We start from the raw sequence: 21,490 nt of genomic DNA, 5'->3' as shown, positions 1-21,490 counted from the left end.
ACATTCTGGAGTATATGCAAATTGCCATCATACAAACTGAGGCAGCAGATTTAGTGAAAATTAATAGTTGTGTCATTCTCAACTTTTGGCCACGACTGTTCTCAACAAGAAACAGACCAACCACATTCAAGAACAACCCAATCTCAATTCTGAAACTCACTCCCGCCTGATTTTGCCAAGCTATCGGTCATTGTTTAAAAACAATATTAACAACAAACTAACAACCAGGACTAGTGCATAGTAATGTTAGCCAGGTGAGCCAGCCAGGGTAGCAGAACCTTGATGGTGGAGCTGGCTTGGTGAACTTACATTGAACAGATTTGTCTTGTTCCCCTCATAGAAAAGTCCTCGTGCTGGCATATGCTTCAGCTGTTGCCATGGGACACTGCTTCCTAGCAACACATCACGTGGCCACCGCAGATTCTGTGAAAACAAAAAAAGTATCAGAAAACATGGGGGATGCCCCTGAAGAGGAAGACCACATAAACGAGACAAAGAAAAAGGTGAACATGTTACATCATACCACAAGCTTCATTGAATCAATCATTTTCAGATGCATCATCCACTACAGTACCTAACATCACTGTATTGTTACCTTGTTCTCTGTCATAGCAGCTCCAATGGCCATTAACTGTAGTTTAACTGTACAAAGTGACTGTAGCTGAAGTCAATTTGTTGACATGCAAGGGGTACCCCTTTTAAATCAGCACTGATGTTTTTATTAGATAGTGGAGAGGTTGGGTTAGGCAGAGGGATGGCCATTCAGATAGAACATATTGCTGACAAGACATTTCCACCACTGCCTTTTTTGAAGAGCTGGCCAACTCTAGCCACTGAATGTAGAGCTGTAAAAACCCAGTGCCAAATGATCGGAGATTACAGGCCCTCCTGCCAATCCCTGACTTCCTTAATGAGTCTCACACTGACGGTCCCAGCCAATGCAGGTTCAGCCTAACTGTTTCTGGGAGCAAAAGACGTGCAGAGGCTTTAATAGAAGGGTGCAGTTCACCCTCGTACAACTATGATTCTCCCACATGGCCACGTCATATTGTGTTATTTTCAGTGTTTCAATAAGGTATCATAGCAATAAAGTTGGTCCAGGCATTTGGCATCTCTCCTGGACCTGCCATCAGGAAAGATCAGCAGACATCTGTTTCAGCAGGGAAGGCCTTGTACATGAAGTTCCATACCAAAGTCAAGTGTTGTGCACAGATGTAAATGATCATATTTAATGACAAATTCATGAAAGCCATCCATTTATTAAAGGTTCTGCACAAATAAATCAGAGGTAGGCTATTTAATTTCTCATCTATCCATCCACCACACATTCCTGTTACAATAGGGCAATTCAATGTAACAGGGTGATGCTGAGACTGGTTTACATTTTAAAGTGAAAAATCTGAAACAAAAACCAATGATTGCAAAGTTTATAAAAAAAATCTGACTCTGCATCACTTTGTTACCGTGGAATTTTCCCAATAATAACAACCCATAGCCTGAATTTAGTATTCGCCGAGAAACGTACGATAACATTAGCTTGTAATTCAAACCCCAGAAGAAGTAGGATTTGTAGTGAAAAACAAACAGGGTTGTCACTTATTAACCAAGAGGGCTATAGACCTGAACAGCCACAATGCTGCCACTGGTCTGTAACGCTGAGCAGTACGTAGTTACTTGACAATTTAGCAGAACAGCTCAACTCCTTGTTTTTCATTCAACTCCAAAATGAAATGGAATACAGAACCAATTATTTCACTTACCTTCAGGACCTACTCACTTCTTAAAACAGGTGCAAGCTCTGTGATTGAGATTCTTAATCCATTTTTGTCAAGTCTAAAACACTGGGGCAGTAAACTACAGCCAGTCAGGGGCCCAGGTCAGTCTACCTGACTGAAAGAATCCTCTAACCTAAATATGAAAAGCATGCTCTGAGAACAGCTACATAACAGTCTCATAAAGAGAACAGCAACAGTTCATTACGCTGTTATCAATGACCAAAACTCTGCCCTGGAAATTGGTTAACTCAACCTCATTGAATTGGGATCAGCAGTCCCATAGGAGGTTCTGACTGGCAAAGTGCTGACTGTAGGGCGTCACGACACTAAACAGTCTCGTTGTGCCAAACCTGGCTGAGAGAGCACTGTGCTGCTGCCACCACCCACGCACACCTCTGCACACAGAGCCTTGTGTCCAATGCACACTCTGCTGTTTCAGCACCTACTGTACTATACGGTCACATTAAACCCACAGTCCCTCAGGCAAACTAGCACAATTGATAAGAGGAAGTCAGAGTCCAAGCCAAACAAACTACAGACATACAATTCTTAGAAAAACACCATCTATTTGAATACCAATATACCATACATGAGGAAATGGTGTAAACTAGATTCATGGTTTCAGATCTGAGGGTTTTAAATGTCAAAGTTAATTGCAGGAAATGCCACTGATGATAGGAGTAGGGGTGAATATTCCTGTCAAAACATTTGTGAATGAATGTTAGCGAACCATGCATGATATGGAGGGAGGGTGGACAAACTAGCCTGTTGGGTCTTGCTGTAGAAGGCCAGACGGTAGAGGCTCTTGTCATGCTGAGGGAAGCAGCTCAGGCAGAGGAAGACACTACAGACACATGTCCACCAGCATGCTGCAATGCTCAGTGGGGAGGGCCTTGGGCACCTCAACTATCTCTGGAGGGGGATCTGGCCACCTAGTGTAGCGGCTCCTCCAATCGCTTGTAGGAGTCTGCGGGGGTGGCCTGATAAATGTGGGTTTGGGGGGGGGGGTGGCCTGGTGAGACTGGTGAGTGGACGAGGCCTTTGGTCTGGTGGATGGAACAGGCAGTGGATGAGAGCAGGGATCTATGGTTGGCTTTAGCGCATCAGGTACTGTCACTGACATGGTGTTAACTACTTCTTGGTCCTCCAGCAAGATTACGGTCCCGTCCTCGTTGCTTTCCCCCCCCGTGAACCTTGAGGAATTCAGGGTTTAAAGAGAACATTAACATGATCCATTCTCAATATGTCCTACCCTCTCTAAAACACAACATTCATTGACTTCCACAATATCACTAAAGAACATGCCATTTAGAAAATAATAAAGCTGGTGGTCGGGTAGAATGCATTTCCATTACTGCATTTCATGATAAAACAAACAAAATCCACCTATGTCTTCAACTGTAGGCTGGCCCTCCTTGATGGGGGTGATGTTCTCAGATGAAGAGGCACTGCCCTTCCCAGACTGAAGCTTAACATGGCTACTGTCCTGGGAGCTGGCGGGGTCTGTGAAGGCATCCTGGGTGGGGTTGGAGTCCGGCAGTGTCACCACCATGCTGTCCTTCACACAAATACAGGTCATGTGGCCAACTCTGAGCCTGGCCGGGGTGCCAGTCACACCCATGGACCATCCTCTGGGTTCTCAAGGGATCTTTCACAAAGCTGTTAAGGTTTCCAGTCAGGAATAAAATAGGTATGTGGATCCCAAGAATGAAAGGGGGTAAGTGTGTATAGTAGTGTAAATTCTCTATACACATCAGGATCATCAGCAGGAGAGCCATTATAGTAATGGTACAAACATAAAAAGCACTAGACCTTAGTCAGCACCCAAGCCAAGGAAAAACTAGGTGCCTGCCTTCTTCCTAAGCACATTGTGCAACCTCAGCAAGAAGCTGCAGTCCTCTGCAGACAATAATCAAATTAGCAGGAGGGAAACAGTTCTATGAAAGGAGCTCTGGGGACTTGTTAAAGGCCTCCTGTAATTAGCCCAAAAATGTAGCTGATAGAGGTGTTGCAAGAAGGATTGCCCCTTAAAAAAAAAGTGTGGGGTAGTGACGAAGTTGTGAACATTGTGGAACTCATTTCGGGACACCTTTACATTGAGTAATTGTTTCCCCTAAAATTGTGCATATCACTAATGTCCTGAAGATGGATATAAGAGCAGTTTGTGGGAGGGACTTAAGTTCAGTACAATTCAGGGATGCCAGCCACATTGGACACCTGGGAAGGCAGTAATCATGTCAAGTTCTGGGGTGACTAAAAAGATATCGGAAGTTTGTTTTAAAACACTCCAAAAAAACTACATTCCTGATTTGACAATACTACTCCTCGTAATTGCTGACAGATTGCTTACTGTTACCATGACGTGTTTCAAACGGGCATTAAGCAAGAAGGGCTTGGCACCCACTGGCAAACCTGCCTGCACATGGTGGTTCATTTCTGCCATCTAGCTGAAAGGATGTGTTCCAATGAGGAACCACATTCTGACTGATTTGGTGTTATATCATCATATCAACTGAACACAATTTCAATGGAAAACACAGTAACTATGGCATAACTTTCAAATACAATCAAATAAGTTAAGATCTTTGTTGCAAACGTAAGCCAACACCAAAACACAAGTCAAATAGTAGCCCACAGTCCAAGTCACACCATTCTGTGGATTGTTTGAGAGAAGACTGAATTTGTCCAGTGACAGCATTATTCCTTGGGATCTACATGCATATAAAGGACAAAGCAGGTGGCAGAAACAAGCAGGCAGGCAGGAAAGAATCTGGAAAGGGTGACAGAAAAACTGTCAACATGGGCAATATGGCTGCAGTATTCAGACATTCAAGCTAGACAGGGCATAGGGAAAAAACAAAAGGCCAAAGGCTGTTTTTACGGTATAGTGCAAAGATATTTTGCAAAGCCATTTGTAATGAATGGTCAGTTTACATTCAATATTTACAACAGCATTTATTCAATGACATCGTTTTACTTGTGGCAAATATTTGTGTTTACCCTTGACGTCTTCGCAACAATGTAAACAATGCACAATGCTGCTGTGAATATCATTTCAGTTATGGGACATACTGGAGAAAAGGTAACCGGAGCCAATTGGACATTACTGTATGTAGCCCTATGTTTCTATAAGGGAAAAGCTACTAAGAATACTGCTTCATACACTGCATTTCAGCTTTTTTCAGGAACATATTAGGCAAATCTGTCCTCATTTCCTACTAAGTATGAACTGACACACTTTTTTTGTACAGTGTTACATGATTGCTTCCCCTCTGTAAAATATGCTCTTAAAAATGGTTCATAAATGTAGGTTTAGTGCACTCAGATGTGGCACATTTTGAAAAGATGCAGAATACACACTGTGGTGAAGGAGACAATCAGCTCACCACCAACAATTGGGAGTTAAGAGTAAACTGCTTGTGTCCCTCATCACACTACTGTTATGCAATGTTAAGTGCTAAAATGTAGAGCAAAGTTGCATCAGTGCATTAACTGATATCATATTGTGTTGGTAATTCATTTTGAAAAGCTACCTCTTTTGTACTGAAGGATTTTTAACCCTGCTCTTATATTGTCTGTCAATATCATCTATATTTGGACAGTATAGGTCTAGTAAAGTAGAAGTATTTAAATGACTCTTTACAAGGTGAGTGATTCACCACACTGTAGTATTTTAAAACAGGACATTAATGTGTACTCTAAATGCAGCCCCTTCTCCACCCCTCCCTACTGTTCCAACTGACAGGTAACACTCAAGCAGCACTGCAAAACAAGCACTAGACTTTGGTTTAGTAATGAAACTGCGCACAGTGAGAGGCATATTACAGAAACCAGTTCTTTGTCCCTTGTTCAGTTAAAAGTGTCAGTATAGCTACCAAATGTTCCTTGACACAATATTTATATCAAGACAAGCTTAGGACAAGTAAACTGCCTCCCTCTATATGTGTCCTGTCAGTGTGACAAAATCTTCAATTCAGCTCAGTTGTTTCAAGTGAACCTGTAGTGAGATGGCATTGCCAGGACAATGCAGCAACTATTCCCTGGGATCAGGTAAAACCTCTCAATGGATCCTGGCTGTGTCTTGCCTGTGGCTCTGTGTTGGTCATATGAGTCTAGAGTCAACACACCAAAAACCTGCTGTGTCCTCTTTTACTGGCCATTACCCCCTTTAAAAGACACCACACCTTACAGAGAACATATCGATAGTCTAAAGCGATAGCCAGCAAGCTTGCATTCTTTTCTAAAATAATTGCCCTGCTATGATTTGATTAGTAAGAATAGTCATCAGAAAAACCTGATGAAATCAAAAGCTAAAAAAGGTCCAGTTCATCCGGTTTTATCTCAATATCAAATCATTTCTGGGTAACAATTAAGTATCTTACTGTGATTGTTTCCAATTCAAATGAGAAGCAAAAATTGCTTTGTTGCAAAGAGCATTTTCTCAACCAAGAATGCTGCTAGGACTGTCTGGGAGTGGTCTGAAAAGGGAGGGGAAAACTGAAAATGAACTGTTATTGGTAGAGTGGTTTGGAACTCTTTCTTATTGGCAGGCCACCAAAATAGGCTGAAATTGCAGGCTTTTTTAAACAACTCACACTAAAAAGGAAATTATCACAATTTCACATTATTATTCCCACTACGCTGCGCCGTAAGGGCGCAGCGGTGTAAGGCACTGCATCTCAATGTTAGAGGCGTCACTACAGACCCTGGTTCAATTCCAGGCTGTATCACAACCAGCCGTGATTGGGAGTCCCATAGGGCAACGCACAATTGGCCCAGCGTTGGCCGGGGTAGGCCGTCATTGTAAATAAGAATTTGTTCTTACTGACTTGCCTAGTTAAATAAAGGTTAAATAAAATAAATAATAAAAATAGTGTGGAAATATATATAAAACACAGGAAAATCAAGTTGACTGCATTGGTCTTTAAAATTAGAAGCTAAAATCAAAACTTGATCAAATCAAACGCCAAGAAGATCTCAATCTAAATGGCTTCATAAGAGGTGATGAGAACCGTCACTCTCCTCACCCCAACCTGGGCTTGAACCAGGGACCCTCCACACACAGCAACAGTCATCATCTAAGCATTGTTACCTATTGCTCCACAGCCCTTGCAGAGCAAGGGAAACAACTACTTCAAGGTCTCAGAGCGAATGATGTCACTGATTGAAATGCCACTAGCGCACACTGCTAACTAGCTAGCCATTTCACACTGGTTACACATGGAGACAAGCTCTGCTGAAGTTACAATAGAAAACAATGATGTCATCAAAAATGAGAAGCAAGGGAAATGGGAAAGAAAGGAAAAGAAGAGGGTGACCAGCACAAACTTCTATATATTAACACAGGCCAGGACACCCTCTGCCAAACTCTACCTTCACACCTCTGTTTGCCTAAACTAAATGCTGTTGCATTTTTATAGAGCAGTAAAGCAATATCCAAATAACCTGAGATGCCATATTGCCCATTTCCCCATGATATCCTAATCACCCAGTGCTAATGGAGTCATTACTGGAACCAGAGCCATTATCATCATAGTGATTATCCTTCTAACCAACACTACTCCCCAGCCCGGTGAAGAATGGGCCCAACCCCAGAGGCCCAGAGTCTAGGACTGGACCATCAGTCTGCAGCTCCTCCTCATACTGTTTCCTCGTCTGCTGCTGCCGGAGGCTGTTACGTTTGGTCTGCTGCTGCCGCCACCGGAGGCTGTTACGTTTGGTGTAACCGTGGTTGACCGGAGTGGCCGTGTAAGGTGGGAACGTCAGACCTGCGGCGGTGGAGGGGAGGGAGGCCCCATGAACATCCATCGCACACAGCTGACACAGAGCAGTGGGAGTCCTCGTCCATCATGGAGAGGGGCATCTCCCTGAGGTGAGAGAGGAGGTGGGGACAAAACAAAAGGCTGGGCCAGGGGGGGGAATTTCATGTTTTTCCTTTTGGTTTGTAGTCGAGACAGAATGAGTTTCATAAGAAAGAGCATAGATCCCAGGCTAAGGTTCCTCACTTTTCGTTGGACCTGGGCCTGCCCTTCTCTTCCCCCCTGGCAAAGGGTCCAGTGGCCACCTGAGCCAGGATGTTGAAGAAGATCATGCTCCGGGTCCAGTTCCTCAGACTCCAGCAGCTTGAGGATAGTGGCGCTCAGATGGAAGTACAGCTAGGGGGAGATAGATGCCAGAGTCACACAGCTTTAATAACACGAGATATATATATATATTATTGAACAAAAGAAGAATAGACCTAGAAACCCTTTAGTTTAAAACATGTGTACCTCCAGGGCCTCCATAGACAAGTCAGGGGAATTGTGGTAGTGTATCTGGCATCCTCCTTGTGCAGATAATGTGCTGCCTGCATGGGAAGAGAAAGAGATGAGAGAGCATCAGATCCTCATCTGATGGCTGTGGCTAACACAGGATGAAACACTGGTTGCCATGGTCAATATCTTTCAATGGTCAAATGTCAGCCTTTAATGTACTGGAAAAACAGATAGTGATTCTAGTGTAAGCTATAGAATGGAGCTATAGAATGGAAGTACTGGGTCTGGAGAGGTGAAGAAGCAGTGAAGGTAACAGGGAAACAGACAGAGCTGCTTCATCGGACCTCTGACTTCCCAGTTTCCCTATAACTCACATCCCCTTCCCCCTCTTCCACTGTACTGACCTCCATGAAGATTTCCGCTCCGTTGAGCCCTAGGGCTCCCCCTGTCTGTATAAATCTAGTCTGCAAGGCAGACCTATGAATCACTTGAGTCCACAGATCATTTCCCCTGCTGTGCACCTGTTTGTAGAGCTGGATGTATTCCCGGGGTGGCTGCTTGCGTTTCTCAGCTATCTTCCCCAGCATGTAGTGAATGAACTACTCTTCCTCATCCCTATCCCCTTCACAGCGAGACGCCCCCTGGAAACACGTCTCCAGCATGGTCCCTCTCCTCCATCTGAAATACACACACACACACACACACACACACACACACACACACACACACACACACACTATAACCGCTACTGTCAACAGTGATTTCTCTCTATTAGACAGTTCAATTTACTGAACAATGAATTCACACACAGCATGACCAGAAGTGACATCCATTAAGTTTAGAAAAGTAGAACACAAAACACAGTGCATAGGAGTATTCTATACACTGGTTGCCCACTGCACAGGTTTGATGACCTCAGAGGGTAGCTCGTTCCTCCACTGTTTGAGTTGGCGCGAGGTGAAGGAGTACAGGGCATAGGACATGGTGCCGTACTCGATCCACAGAGCCAGATTGTAGCTGTCCATCTCCAGGGCCCTCTTAAAGCATTTGAGCACAGCCATGGAGTGCTTCCACATGGGGCCATCGCTCTTCAATTCGTTGGAGTTTAGCTTGTCCTGGATGGGGCCATCCCTCTTTAGTTCAATAGAGTTTAACTTGTCCTGGATGTGGCGGGCCCTTGCCAGAGCCATACCAACCCACGAGTCAACCCCAACACACACACACACACACACACACACACACACACAGCATTGAGCATGTCAAGGAAATGTCATTATCATCATGACATGGAATTCACTTGTAAGGTAAAAATACTTAAAGCAACTCAAGGTAATATGAGCATCTTAAAAAGCACAACCACAATTACATTTACTTGTTTTCTTCCTGACCTGTTTGGACACAGATGTCATGTATATAGAACTTAACGGCCTTGGACCGCTCCTTGTTCTCAAAGTGCTAGTCAGCCAGGAGGTAGAAGATCTCATTGACAACAGGGGGTGCTGGAGAGCCCCTCTCAGGAAGGCAAGCCACCGGCTCCTGGGTGGGAACACAACGACTGGATGATCTACTATGCTGCTACTGTCAGGTCTGACAGCAGTCTTACAGCTTCAACTAGAATCTGATAAATGTAGAGATCCTCTCTAATCCTGATTTGAGATGATAGGTCCTGACTAGTACTCCCAAGTCGATCAATGTGTGATTTATAAAGGTTTCAGCTATTGTGTGCAGGTGCATTGAATTTGTAAATCAGACATGTAACTGCCAAAATAAAAGGAAATAAGGGATACAAAGAATATTGAAAGCAGGTGCTTCCAAACAGCTGTGGTTCCTGAGTTAATTAAGCAATTAACATCCCATAATGCTTAGGGTCATGTATAAAAAAAAATGCCCCGTTGCCCATTATTTTGGCTACCATAGGTCGAAGAAGAGATCTCAGTGTGGGGTCTCAAAATGAGCATAGGGGGTTTAAAGTGTGTAGGTGTCAGTCACCAGATCTCAAACCAATTGAACACTTATGGAAGATTCTGGAGCAGCACCTGTGACAGTGTTTCCCACCACAATCAACAAAACACCAAATTATGTAATTTCTTGTGGAAGAATGGCGTCGCATCCCTCCAATAGAGTTCCAGACTCAAGTAGAATCTATGCCAAGGTGCATTGAAGCTGTTTTGGCAGCTTGTAGTGGCTCAACGCCCTATTAAGACACTATTTTTATTTATTTAATTTTTATTTCACCTTTATTTAACCAGGTAGGCAAGTTGAGAACAACTTCTCATTTACAATTGCGACCTGGCCAAGATAAAGCAAAGCAGTTCGACACATACAACAACACAGAGTTACACATGGAGTAAAACAAACATACAGTCAATAATACAGTAGAAAAATAAGTCTATATACAATGTGAGCAAATGAGGTGAGATAAGGGAGGTAAAGGCAAAAAAGGCCATGGTGGCAAAGTAAATACAATATAGCAAGTAAAACACTGGAATGGTAGATTGGTAGTGGAAGAAAGTGCAAAGTAGAAATAGAAATAATGGAGGTTCCTTTATTTTGGCAGTTACCTATATATTTCAATGCATAATGACTTGTACAGTGTCATCACCTAAAATGAATGGTCATGACGTGATGTATAGGCCTAAACAGCAGGGTTGTGGTCAATTCCAATAAATTCACTCATGAAGTGGAGAATTTACATTGAAATCAATTCAAATTTCAACAATCTTTAAGTTACAGAATTAGAGTGAGACTGAGTGTTTGAATTGGAATTGAAATAGTAAAAAAAGTCATCTTTGGAATTCAATATGTGTACAGTTCACAGTCAATGGAATTAATGGGCAAAAATAGACCTCTGGATATGTTTAAAAATCATTTCAATTTGTATTACTATATTTCTAGTATCTAAACAGTGACATAATTGGCCTGAAAGCCTGGGGGAATGTGGATTTGTGGATAATATTGAATTGGGAATTGAACTCTTGGAATTCAGAGTGACCTGGAATTTAAATTGAATTTACAGGTAGAGGGAATTTAATTCTAATAGAATTTACGGAATTAACCCCAACCCTGCTAAACAGTTCTCCATGGCGACAAGTAAAGCCAGGCTATGACTACGTCCAGTCAATTAGCATTTGTGACTCATAAATGCCCTGCACTGACCTTTAAAGGTGGTGAGGGTAGGTAGCAACACATCTGCCACGCTGATTCTCAACACTGGAGCCCCCCAGGGGTGCGTGCTCAGTCCCCTCCTGTACTCCCTGTTCACCCACGACTGCATGGCCATGCACGACTCCAACACCATCATTAAGTTTGCAGAAGACAACAGTGGTAGGCCTGATCACCAACAACGACGAGACAGCCTATAGGGAGGTCAGAGACCTAGCTTGGTGGTGCCAGAATAACAACCTATCCCTCAACGTAACCAAGACTAAGGAGATGATTGTGGACTACAGGAAAAGGAGGACTGAGCACGCCCCCATTCTCATCGACGGGGCTGTAGTTGAGCAGGTTGAGAGCTTCAAGTTCCTTGGTGTCCACATCAACAACAAACTAGAATGGTCCAAACACACCAAGACAGTCGTGAAAAGGGCACGACAAAGCCTATTCCCCCTTAGGAAACTAAAAAGATTTGGCATGGGTCCTGAGATCCTCAAAAGGTTCTACAGCTGCAACATCGAGAGCATCCTGACTGGTTGCATCACTGCCTGGTACGGCAATTGCTCGGCCTCCGACCGCAAGGCACTACAGAGGGTAGTGCGTACAGCCCAGTACATCACTGGGGCTAAGCTGCCTGCCGTCCAGGACCTCTACACCAGGCAGTGTTAGAGGAAGGCCCTAAAAATTGTCAAAGACCCCGGCCACCCCAGTCATAGACTGTTCTCTACTACCGCATGGCAAGCGGTACCGGAGTGCCAAGTCTAGGACAAAAAGGCTTCTCAACAGTTTTACCCCCAATCAGACTCCTGAACAGGTAATCAAATGGCTACTCAAACGATCTGCATTGTGTGCATTCCCCCAACCCCTCTTTTACGCTGCTGCTACTGTTTATCATATATGCATAATCACTTTAACTATACATTCATGTACATACTACCTCAATTGGCCCGACCAACCAGTGCTCCCGCACATTGGCTAACAGGGCTATCTGCATTGTGTCCCACCACCCGCCAACCCCTCTTTTACGCTACTGCTACTCTCTGTTCATCATATATGCATAGTCACTTTAACCATATCTACATGTACATACTACCTCAATCAGCCTGATTAACCGATGTCTGTATGTAGCCTCGCTACTTTTATAGCCTTGCTACTGTATATAGCCTCGCTGCTGTTATTTTTCACTGTCTTTTTACTGTTGTTTTTATTTCTTTACTTACCTATTGTTCACCTAATACCTTTTTTGCACTATTGGTTAGAGCCTGTAAGTAAGCATTTCACTGTAAGGTCTACTACACCTGTTGTATTCGGGCGCACGTGACAAATAAACTGATTTGATTCCAGCCGTGCCCTCGATGTAGGCTGACACCTCGTCCATAGTGAGGATGGGAGTGTCACTGTAGGACACAATGCCAGAGATCCTCTTCAGCAGTTTGGCCAGGTCAGCAGACACCGTACTCGTCTTGTAGCTGTCAAACTGAGGCAGAGTCTTGGGCTTAAAGTACTGGAACGAGTTCCACCTGCACGCCATAGAAAAACACAGCTAGTTATGATGATAAGCAAAACATTTATATTGTACTGTTAAAAAAAATCCTAGTACTAACGCACACATGCACACACACTTTTTAAAACTCGCCACCAAAGAGTTTGCCCTAAGATTCAACTCTTCCTAAGTGAAACCCTGGTGATTCCCTCTAGCATGATAAGGGACTAACAGCACAGGCTGGTACAATCTGATGCAGAGGCAGTCAGATAATTAATCTCATTCAAACTCCCTGAAAGTGAATCAATTGCTTTCTTCCTCCTGTATTGACCTGCTCGACTGGAGTTCCTGGGTCGTATGACTCAGTGGACCAACCAGTAGTTAATTAGTCGGGGGACTGCATTCATTAACTAATGAACCTTGTCCCTTTGGAACAGAGTCTATTCATCATGCAATTACTGCATACAACAGTTACACTACAAGCCAATCCCAGTGAGTAAACAACCTAATGTGGAATTGACCGCCACCTAGTGGCCAGTTGAATACATTACATGATCTCTATCAGTTAATCCTCAGAAATGTGAATGGCATTGAAGGATTGACAGTCAGTAATATAACATTAAGAGGGCTGGGTGTTTGACCTGTTGAGCAGAGTGCTCCTCTAGATAGCGGGCCATGATCTTCTTGCTGGGGTAAGCATACAGGCAGTAGAAGCACTGCTCCAAGCCCATCTCCATCTCCTCTTTCTAGGGATGAGTATCCTCCACTTTAGAGGGAGACCGCTCTTTCTCCAGAACACGAACCTGAACCATGAACATGAAGACAACAATGAGGTTAGTTCTATCCTGATTAAACTTTGACAAATACTTTGAAAGACATTAGAAACGAATTCAAACCATATCATAGGAAAACAAAAACAGAGAATTGACTGAGCTGACAGAGGATGTCCACACAATCTCAGCTCTGTTAACCGACTCACATAGCACCTGAACAGAGCTCCATCTGAGTTCCAGCACCAGGAGCGGTGGCCCAGGTACTCATGGGCCGTGTTGAGCAGCATCAGGGAGGAGGGCAGAATGGGGGTGTTAGAGTAATCTGAAGAGAGTCACAGGAAACAACAAGACATTTTAGGGCTTCCAGCATAGATTTAAATAGGGCATTATAGCAGTTATGAATAGGATGGACTTCACCACCACCACATACACATATAGATATATATATACAAAAGTATGTGGACACCCCTTCAAATTAGTTGATTCAGCTATTTCAGCCACCCTCATTACTGACAGATAGACAGGTATATAAAATCGAGCACACAGCCATGCAATCTCCATAGACAAACATTGGCAGTAGAATGGCCTTACTGGAGAACTCAATGACTTTCTAACAAGCCACCTTTCCAACAAGTCAGTTTGTCAAATTTCTGTCCTGCTAGAGCTGCACCGGTCCACTGTAGAGTGATGAAGCACGTAGCGCTTAAAAATCATCTGTCATCAGGTTGCAACACTCACTATGAATTCCAAACTACCTCTGGAAGCAACATCAGCACAATATCGGGAGCTTCATGAAATGGGTTTCTATGGCCGAGCAGCCACACACAAGCCTAAGATCACCATACACAATGCCAAGAGTCGGCTGGAGTGGTGTAAAGCTCACCGCCATTGGACTCTGGAGCAGTGGAAACGCATTCTCTGGAGTGATAAAGTGCATTGGAGAGGTTGTACCCACTGTGAATATTAAAACCTACCCTAACCAGAAACCGTGGCTAGATGGCAGCATACACGCAAAACAAAGCGCGAACCACCGCATTTAACCATGGAAAGATGACTGGGAATATGGCTGAATATAAACAGTGTAGTTATTCCCTCCGCAAGGCAATCAAACAAGAACATGTCGGTATAGGGACAAAGTGGAGACGCAATTTAACGGCCCGGACAAGAGACGTATGTGGCAGTGTCTACAGGCAATTAAGGACTACAAGAAGAAAAACAGCCACATCACATATACAGACGTCTTGCTTCCAGACAAACTAAACACCTTCTTTGCCCGCTTTGAGGATAATAGTGCCACCGATGCGGCCCACTACCAAGGACTGGGGCCCCCCCTCCTTCTCCATGGCCAACATGAGTAAGACATTTAAACGTGTTAACCCTCGCAAGGCTGCCGGCCTAGATGGCATCCCTAGCTGCGTCCTCAGAGCACGTGCAGACCAACTGGCTGGTGTGTTTACAGACATATTCAATCGCTCCCTATCCCAGTCTGCTGTCCACACATGCTTCAAGATGGCCACCATTGTTCATGTACCCAAGAAAACAAAGGTAACTGAACTAGATGACTATCGCCCCGTAGCACTCACTTGTCATCATGAAGTGCTTTGAGGCTAGTTAAGGATCATATCACCTCTACCTTACCTGACACCCTAGACCCACTTCAATTTGCTTACTGCCCCAATAGATCCACAGACAATGCAATCGCCATCACACTGCCCTATCCCATCTGGACAAGAGGAATACCCATGTAAGAATGCTGTTCATTGACGACAGCTCAGCATTCAACACCATGGTACCCTCCAAGCTCATCAATAAGCTTGAGGCCCTGGGTCTCAACCCTGCCCTGTGAAATTGGGTCCTGGACTTTCTGATGGGCCGCCCCCAGGTGGTGAAGGTAGGAAACAACACCTCCACTTCGCTGATCTTCAACACTGGGGCCCCACAAGGGTGGGTGCTCAGCTCCCTCCTGTACTCCCTGTTCACCCATGACTGCGTGGCCATGCACGCCTCCAACTCAATCATCAAGTTTGCAGATGACACAACAGTAGTGGGCTTGATTACCAACAACGACGAGACAGCCTACAGGGAGGTGGTGAGGGCACTCAGTGTGGTGTCAGGAAAACTCAATGTCAACAAAACAAAAATGATTGTGGACTTCAGGAAACAGCAGAGGGATCACCCCCCCATCCACATTGACGGGACAGCAGTGGAGAATGTGGAAAGTTTAAGTTCCTCGGCGTACACATCACAGACAAACTGAAATGGTCCACCCACACAGACAGTGTGGAGAAGGTGCAACAGCACCTATTCAACCTCAGGAGGTTGAAGAAATTTGTCTTGTCACCTAAAACCCTCAAACTTTTACAGATGCACAATTGAGAGCATCCTTTCGGGCTGCCTGGTACGGCAACTACACTGCCCTCACCTGCAAGGCTCCTCAGAGGGTGGTGCGGTCGGCACAACGCATCACCGGGGGAAAACTACCTGCCCTCCAGGACACCTACAGCACTCGATGTCACAGGAAGGCCAAAAAGATCATCAAGGACAACAACCACCCGAGAAACTGCCTGTTCACCCCGCTACCATCCAGAAGGCGAGGTCAGTACATGTGCATCAAAGCTGGGACCGAGAGACTGAAAAACAGCTTCTATCTCAAGGCCATCAGACTGTTAAAAAGCCATCACTAACACAGAGATGCTGCTGCCTACATACAGACTCAAATCATTGGCCACTTTAGTAAATGGATCACTAGTCACTTTACACAATGCACTCTAAATAATTCCACTTCAATACTGTTTACACATGTTACATTACTCATCTCATATGTATATACTGTATTTTATACCATCTATTGCATCTTGCCTATGCCGCTCGGTCATCGCTCATCCATATATTTCTATGTACATATTCTTATTCCATCCCTTTAGATTTGTGTGTATTAGGTAGTTGTTGTGGAATTGTTAGATTACTTGTTAGATATTACTGCACTGTCGGAAGTAGAGCATTTTGCTACACTCGCATTAACATCTGCTAACCATGTTTATGTGACCAATAACATTTGATTTGATTATTTTTAATCACGCTTCACCATCTGGCAGTCCGATCGACAAATCTAGGTTTGGTGGATGCCAGGAGTACACTACCTGCCCCAATAAATAGTGCCAACTGTAAAGTTTGGTGGAGAAGGAATAATGGTCTGGGGCTGTTTTTCATGGTTCGGACTAGGTCCCTTAGTTCCAGTGAAGGGAAATCTTAACGCTACAGCATACAATGACATTGTAGACGATTCTGTGCTTCCAACTTTGTGGCAACAGTTTGGGGAAGGCCTTTCCTGTTTCAACATGACATTGCCCCTGTGCACAAAGCGAGGTTCATACAGAAATGGTTTGTCGAGATCGGTGAAGAACAACTTGACTAGCCTGCACAGAGCCTTAACCTCAACCCCAACGAACACCTTTGGGATGAATTTGAATGCCGACTGTGAGCCAGGCTAATCGCTCAACATCAGTGCCCGAACTCACTAATGCTTGTGGCTGAATGGAAGCAAGTTTCTGTAGCAATGTTCAAACATCTAGTGGAAAGCCTCCCCAGAAGAGTGGAGGCTGTTATAGCAGCAAAGGCGGGACCAACTCCTTATTAATGCCCATGATTTTGGAATGAGATGTTCGATGAGCAGTGTCCACATACTTTTGGTCATGTAATGTACCTTCATCATCCCCTATGAATATATGTGCTGGCGAAGCAGGCAGTTGAAGGCAGTCTCCTCGTGCTTGATGATGTGGTGCAGGAGAATCCAGGGCAGGGCTGAGCTGGACACAGCCCACATTTATATATAATTTTCTGTTTCCAAACACACTCTGTGTCTACCAGGTATATTAGTGTGAGTGTTGACCCGGATGAGGTTGTTGGCCAGCCGGACCATGCTGGTGTAGTGGTTGACGTTGCTCAGGAGCTGAGGGTCCTCTGTGAAGCAGACCTCAAAGCCTGCCAACAGCGTTGTGATGGTAGAGAACCACTCCTCCTTTGCCGTGTGAGAGCTGACTGGGACAGAGTTGAGCTGCTGCAGGGCTTCGTTCAGGGCAACCTCGGTGAACTCCAGACACTGACGGTAGTCCTTCAGTTTCAACAGGGAGTTCTGGGGCAGAGACGCCAGGAAAAGAGGAAAAATGTCATCATGGTACATATTGTACATTTAATACTGCTTTCCTATGTTGGTACTACACTGATTAGTAGTGACAGCCATGCCACAAAGAGAAAGACTTGTTGAAACTAAAATAACCATATAAAGACAAATACTACAGTACATCTACAAAATGATCTTTTGCTGTATTAATCCAGAAGGTAAACTGCAACAGCAGCAGCTGGACAAACTCCAGAGGCTTGACCCGCCCAGAGCCATAGCTGAGGGTGGGCTGCAGCAGCCGCACCACAGACTCATATAGTCCCTAGACTCAGACGCTGGATCTCCGCCAGGGACTGACAATGCTCCAGAGACACCAGCTTCTTATCAATCTGTCCATGCAATGGGGAGAAGGGAACGCTTTCTGATGAACCAGACAACTCAAAACCACAGGGGAACTACACACTCTAATGGGATGGTTGAGGGCCAGGTGCATGTTATTCAAATATTTGTGCTATAGTTTTACTGTTCAGCCCTTCCACTGACCTCCTCCACCGAGATGGCTGCATCTGCACGCAGGTTGGGCAGGTAGATGGTGTACCTTTCCTCCTCTGTGGTCCGTGTGTGAATCTCTGCAGCATGCCTGCACACATATCATAGCTCTCCAGGGCCTGGTCCAGGTCTCCCTGTGAGACGACACAAGCACACAAAGCACATCTTAGGTTATGGATTACACATGTCAATAGAAAATGTAGATCAGATTGATTTGTCTTAATCATTGAAACCAATATGTGAGATGTATGAGGAAAGAGGTCAACTCAGTATCATACTAGAAACAAATATTCAAGTGTTATGGTAAATAGTCAAGGAAACATGGGTAAATTATGATGCAGGATGAATGTGAAGGTTACTTGCAGGGCCAAGAAGCATGCCTTGAGCAAGGAAACACGCACCACCACAGACACCCAGTTTTCCTCAAACAGGTTCCCCAGCTGTAACAGGTCCCCCTCAGAGTGCTGCCCTCGGAACTCACACCCAACACTGCTCTGGCCCCCACTGCACTTTCTTGGGCACCCTTCACAATAAAAACACAGAAAGGAATATACCAATATGGTTCATGTAAAAGAAAGAAACCAACAGAAAACTGTATTTCATAAAGAATACCAAAGTACACCAATGTGTTTGACACGTACCATTCTTGCCTTTGCTGTGAGACCACTGCTCTAACTGAATCTCCATACATGATAGGCTCATCAGCGACATTTCCTGCATAAAGCACCAATCACAACTATTTTACAGACAGCTTGACATTCGCATTAGGTGGAATGTAAAAAAACACAGGCAGAGATGTAAGTTTTTCAATTAAAAACGCTGTCAATAAAGTAATAAATCAGAAGAGTCAGAATAGATGTTCTATACCCATTTGTGTTGATTACTGCAGTTGCGGAGTAGAGGGTTGGGCCGGCCACTACTGTGCTTCCTCCAACTATGATACACCTCCTGCACCACTGCAGTCAGCCCACGAGGCCACTCCTCCATGAACCTCTGACCCACCGCTTTCAGATAGCGCATTGTCATCTCTAATATCCCACCGTTGTTGATTTTATTGATCAGGAAGTTGTGGACATCCTGTTGTTCTGGGGATGAGGAAAGAGTAAGACAATGTAAATCCCATGAGATGTTTGACATCCGACTCTGCATTTCAGTCAGAGAATTGTGTAAATGTTGCAGATGGGGATCTGTGAAACTCACTCCACTTGCGCTGCTGAATAGCTAGCTTTTCAGGGAGACGAATGGTTAAGATGCTTAAGGAGGGCGATCACATGATGCAGTTTGTGAGGCAGAGGTCCTGGGTTCGAGCCTCAGTATAAACCGAATCAGGAGGAAGCTGTACTCGCTAAGCAAGCAGCATGACATCATTTACATAAGACATGTACCTGATTCCATGTATTCAGTAGTCTGAAAGGCATGCAGCTTGTGCCATGGAGCAGCTGGAAGTCCTGCTTGATTTCACACTGGGCCTCCAGGTTACTCAGGCTCTCGTCATCATCCTCAAGGTCAAACTTCTTCAGTCTGAGTGGAACGGAAGAGCCTAGTTATCATCCAATAAGAATATATACTTGCAATGTGTTGGCAGTGTCTCCGCTTTCCTCCATTATGTGTCTCCTCTCAGGGGCCTTCTTCACATTCTTCTTTTCAGTGAGCGAGGTTTCCATAGCTGTGAGGGCACAAATTGATCCTTAAACAATAAAATGCATTATCAGAGTATACAATAAACCAGTCAATTTGATGTTGTCTAAATGGTTTCATGCTTGCAAATAAATGGAATTGACATGCTAAATTAGATGAAAAGAAGCTACTGACCAACAGAGGGGGCTGTAGTCTGTGTTATCTGAACCAGAGGGCTGGGACAGTGCTGATGGCTCAGGGACAGGGAGTGGAGGCAGGGAGATGCTGGGGCTGCTGCTGGGGATGGTCTGGATCTCACTGACAGTAGGAGGGCAGGGCTCAGGAGGCAAGGCCTGGAGGCAGTTGGGGTTGCGGTACTGGGACAGGTTGATCTGTCCATGATGTCTGTACATGGCAAGGAGGCTCTCTCCCACATTCTTCCACCTGAGAATAAGTCCAAAATGCTTTTCGTCAATTAAAACAATACATTCTTACCCTTAATCACAATGAACAGCAAGTGAGTCAACTACAAAAAAACAAATACATGTTTGAATATTAACAGCAACTGTCTCCCCTGAAACTACAAGGGGGGGGGGGGGGGGATGTGAAGACTCACGAGAAACAGAAGATAGTTTGTACCAGCACCAGGTCTGAGTTCCTGGGCAGAGAGAGCCTGTCTGCACCGTCACAGATCCATTGCCTCCTCCACAATGGCCTGGGTCTCCTAGTGAATGGACGTGTCACTGCAGATGGAGCATGAGGTCAAGATCAAGACCCTGTGGACGGTTGAATGATAGCACACATTTATGATAAGTAGACAGGTGGGTAGAAGTAGGGCCGTACCACTTCAGTAGCATTTGCACGGAGTCCCTCTGCAAACAAGGCTGCTCTTCAAAGATCTTTTCCTTCAACACCAGCCCTTTGGTGTAACAATGATCCTTTTCCAGGGCTTTGCTGATGAAATACAAACAGCCTGGGAAATATTATGATAGATAATTAGGTAACACTTTACTTGGATAGTCCGGAAAGTCCATCTATAGATGCTCTACAGACGGTCATACTATCAACAAACTATCTGTTTATAAGCAACTACTTGCTAAGGTTAGGTTTAGAATAAGGGTTAGGGAAAAGGCGTCCGCATGCTTGCCAGACGAAACAGTTCAGAAGAGTTTGTGCATATATTATGACATTGTGACATTTCTTTTCTCGTTTTGGACTTTGGTAAGGGTTGTTCGGGCACACTTTTTTCTTGAGGCAAACCAAAGTCGGTAGCAGAAGTCTACGCCCCACCGTCGGTGATTGGTCGAGAGACGACTCATTTTCATACACATTTTTTCATTAAGAAATACTGCTCCAAACATCTTTGTTAGATATAAAATTGCACGACTAAGATCTCCTCGGCAAAAACGAGAGTTATCTTAGATTAATTCAGACTATTTTGTATACTGGCTACGGCATCTCAAAATGGACAAACAGTGCTATTGCCACTTTTTTCTCGTTTTTTCAAGCAAATGTCTTTTAAGTGAGTATGAGAGCACACTTGTTCAGTTCGCCTAGCCGCCAGCCGAACTGAAGCATGCAGATGCCTTAAGGGTTAAGATTAACTTTAGGACTAGGGTTAATAGATAGTAGAGGTCAACCAATTCTGATTTTTCAACGCCGATACCGATTATTGGAGGACCAAAAAAAGCCGATACCGATTAATCGGTCGATTTTTATATATATACATATATATATATATATATATATATATATATATATATTTA

General features: G+C 44.3%; 1 protein-coding gene across 1 annotated transcript in view; it reads right to left on the bottom strand.

Moving 5' to 3' along the window:
• LOC115199587 (calcineurin-binding protein cabin-1) overlaps nt 1–21,490 on the bottom strand; it is a 134,008-nt gene that overhangs the window by 99,494 nt on the left and 13,024 nt on the right. The window contains 30 exon segments of the mRNA XM_075074291.1: nt 310–423; nt 2,541–2,616; nt 2,618–2,968; nt 3,131–3,333; nt 7,332–7,592; nt 7,594–7,642; nt 7,781–7,855; nt 7,857–7,930; nt 8,045–8,088; nt 8,091–8,121; nt 8,551–8,707; nt 8,927–9,239; nt 9,415–9,565; nt 12,513–12,702; nt 13,284–13,468; nt 13,645–13,760; nt 17,303–17,573; nt 17,785–17,881; nt 17,883–17,947; nt 18,102–18,155; nt 18,158–18,241; nt 18,467–18,630; nt 18,992–19,192; nt 19,308–19,332; nt 19,493–19,628; nt 19,680–19,773; nt 19,924–20,168; nt 20,341–20,379; nt 20,381–20,467; nt 20,568–20,697. Coding sequence (XP_074930392.1) covers nt 310–423; nt 2,541–2,616; nt 2,618–2,968; nt 3,131–3,333; nt 7,332–7,592; nt 7,594–7,642; nt 7,781–7,855; nt 7,857–7,930; nt 8,045–8,088; nt 8,091–8,121; nt 8,551–8,707; nt 8,927–9,239; nt 9,415–9,565; nt 12,513–12,702; nt 13,284–13,468; nt 13,645–13,760; nt 17,303–17,573; nt 17,785–17,881; nt 17,883–17,947; nt 18,102–18,155; nt 18,158–18,241; nt 18,467–18,630; nt 18,992–19,192; nt 19,308–19,332; nt 19,493–19,628; nt 19,680–19,773; nt 19,924–20,168; nt 20,341–20,379; nt 20,381–20,467; nt 20,568–20,697 — 4,082 coding nt within the window.

The sequence above is a fragment of the Salmo trutta genome, chromosome 9 (assembly GCF_901001165.1).
Source record: "Salmo trutta chromosome 9, fSalTru1.1, whole genome shotgun sequence".
In the NCBI taxonomy this organism is placed as follows: Eukaryota; Metazoa; Chordata; class Actinopteri; order Salmoniformes; family Salmonidae; genus Salmo; species Salmo trutta.
This window is presented reverse-complemented; position numbering and strand designations above follow the sequence as displayed.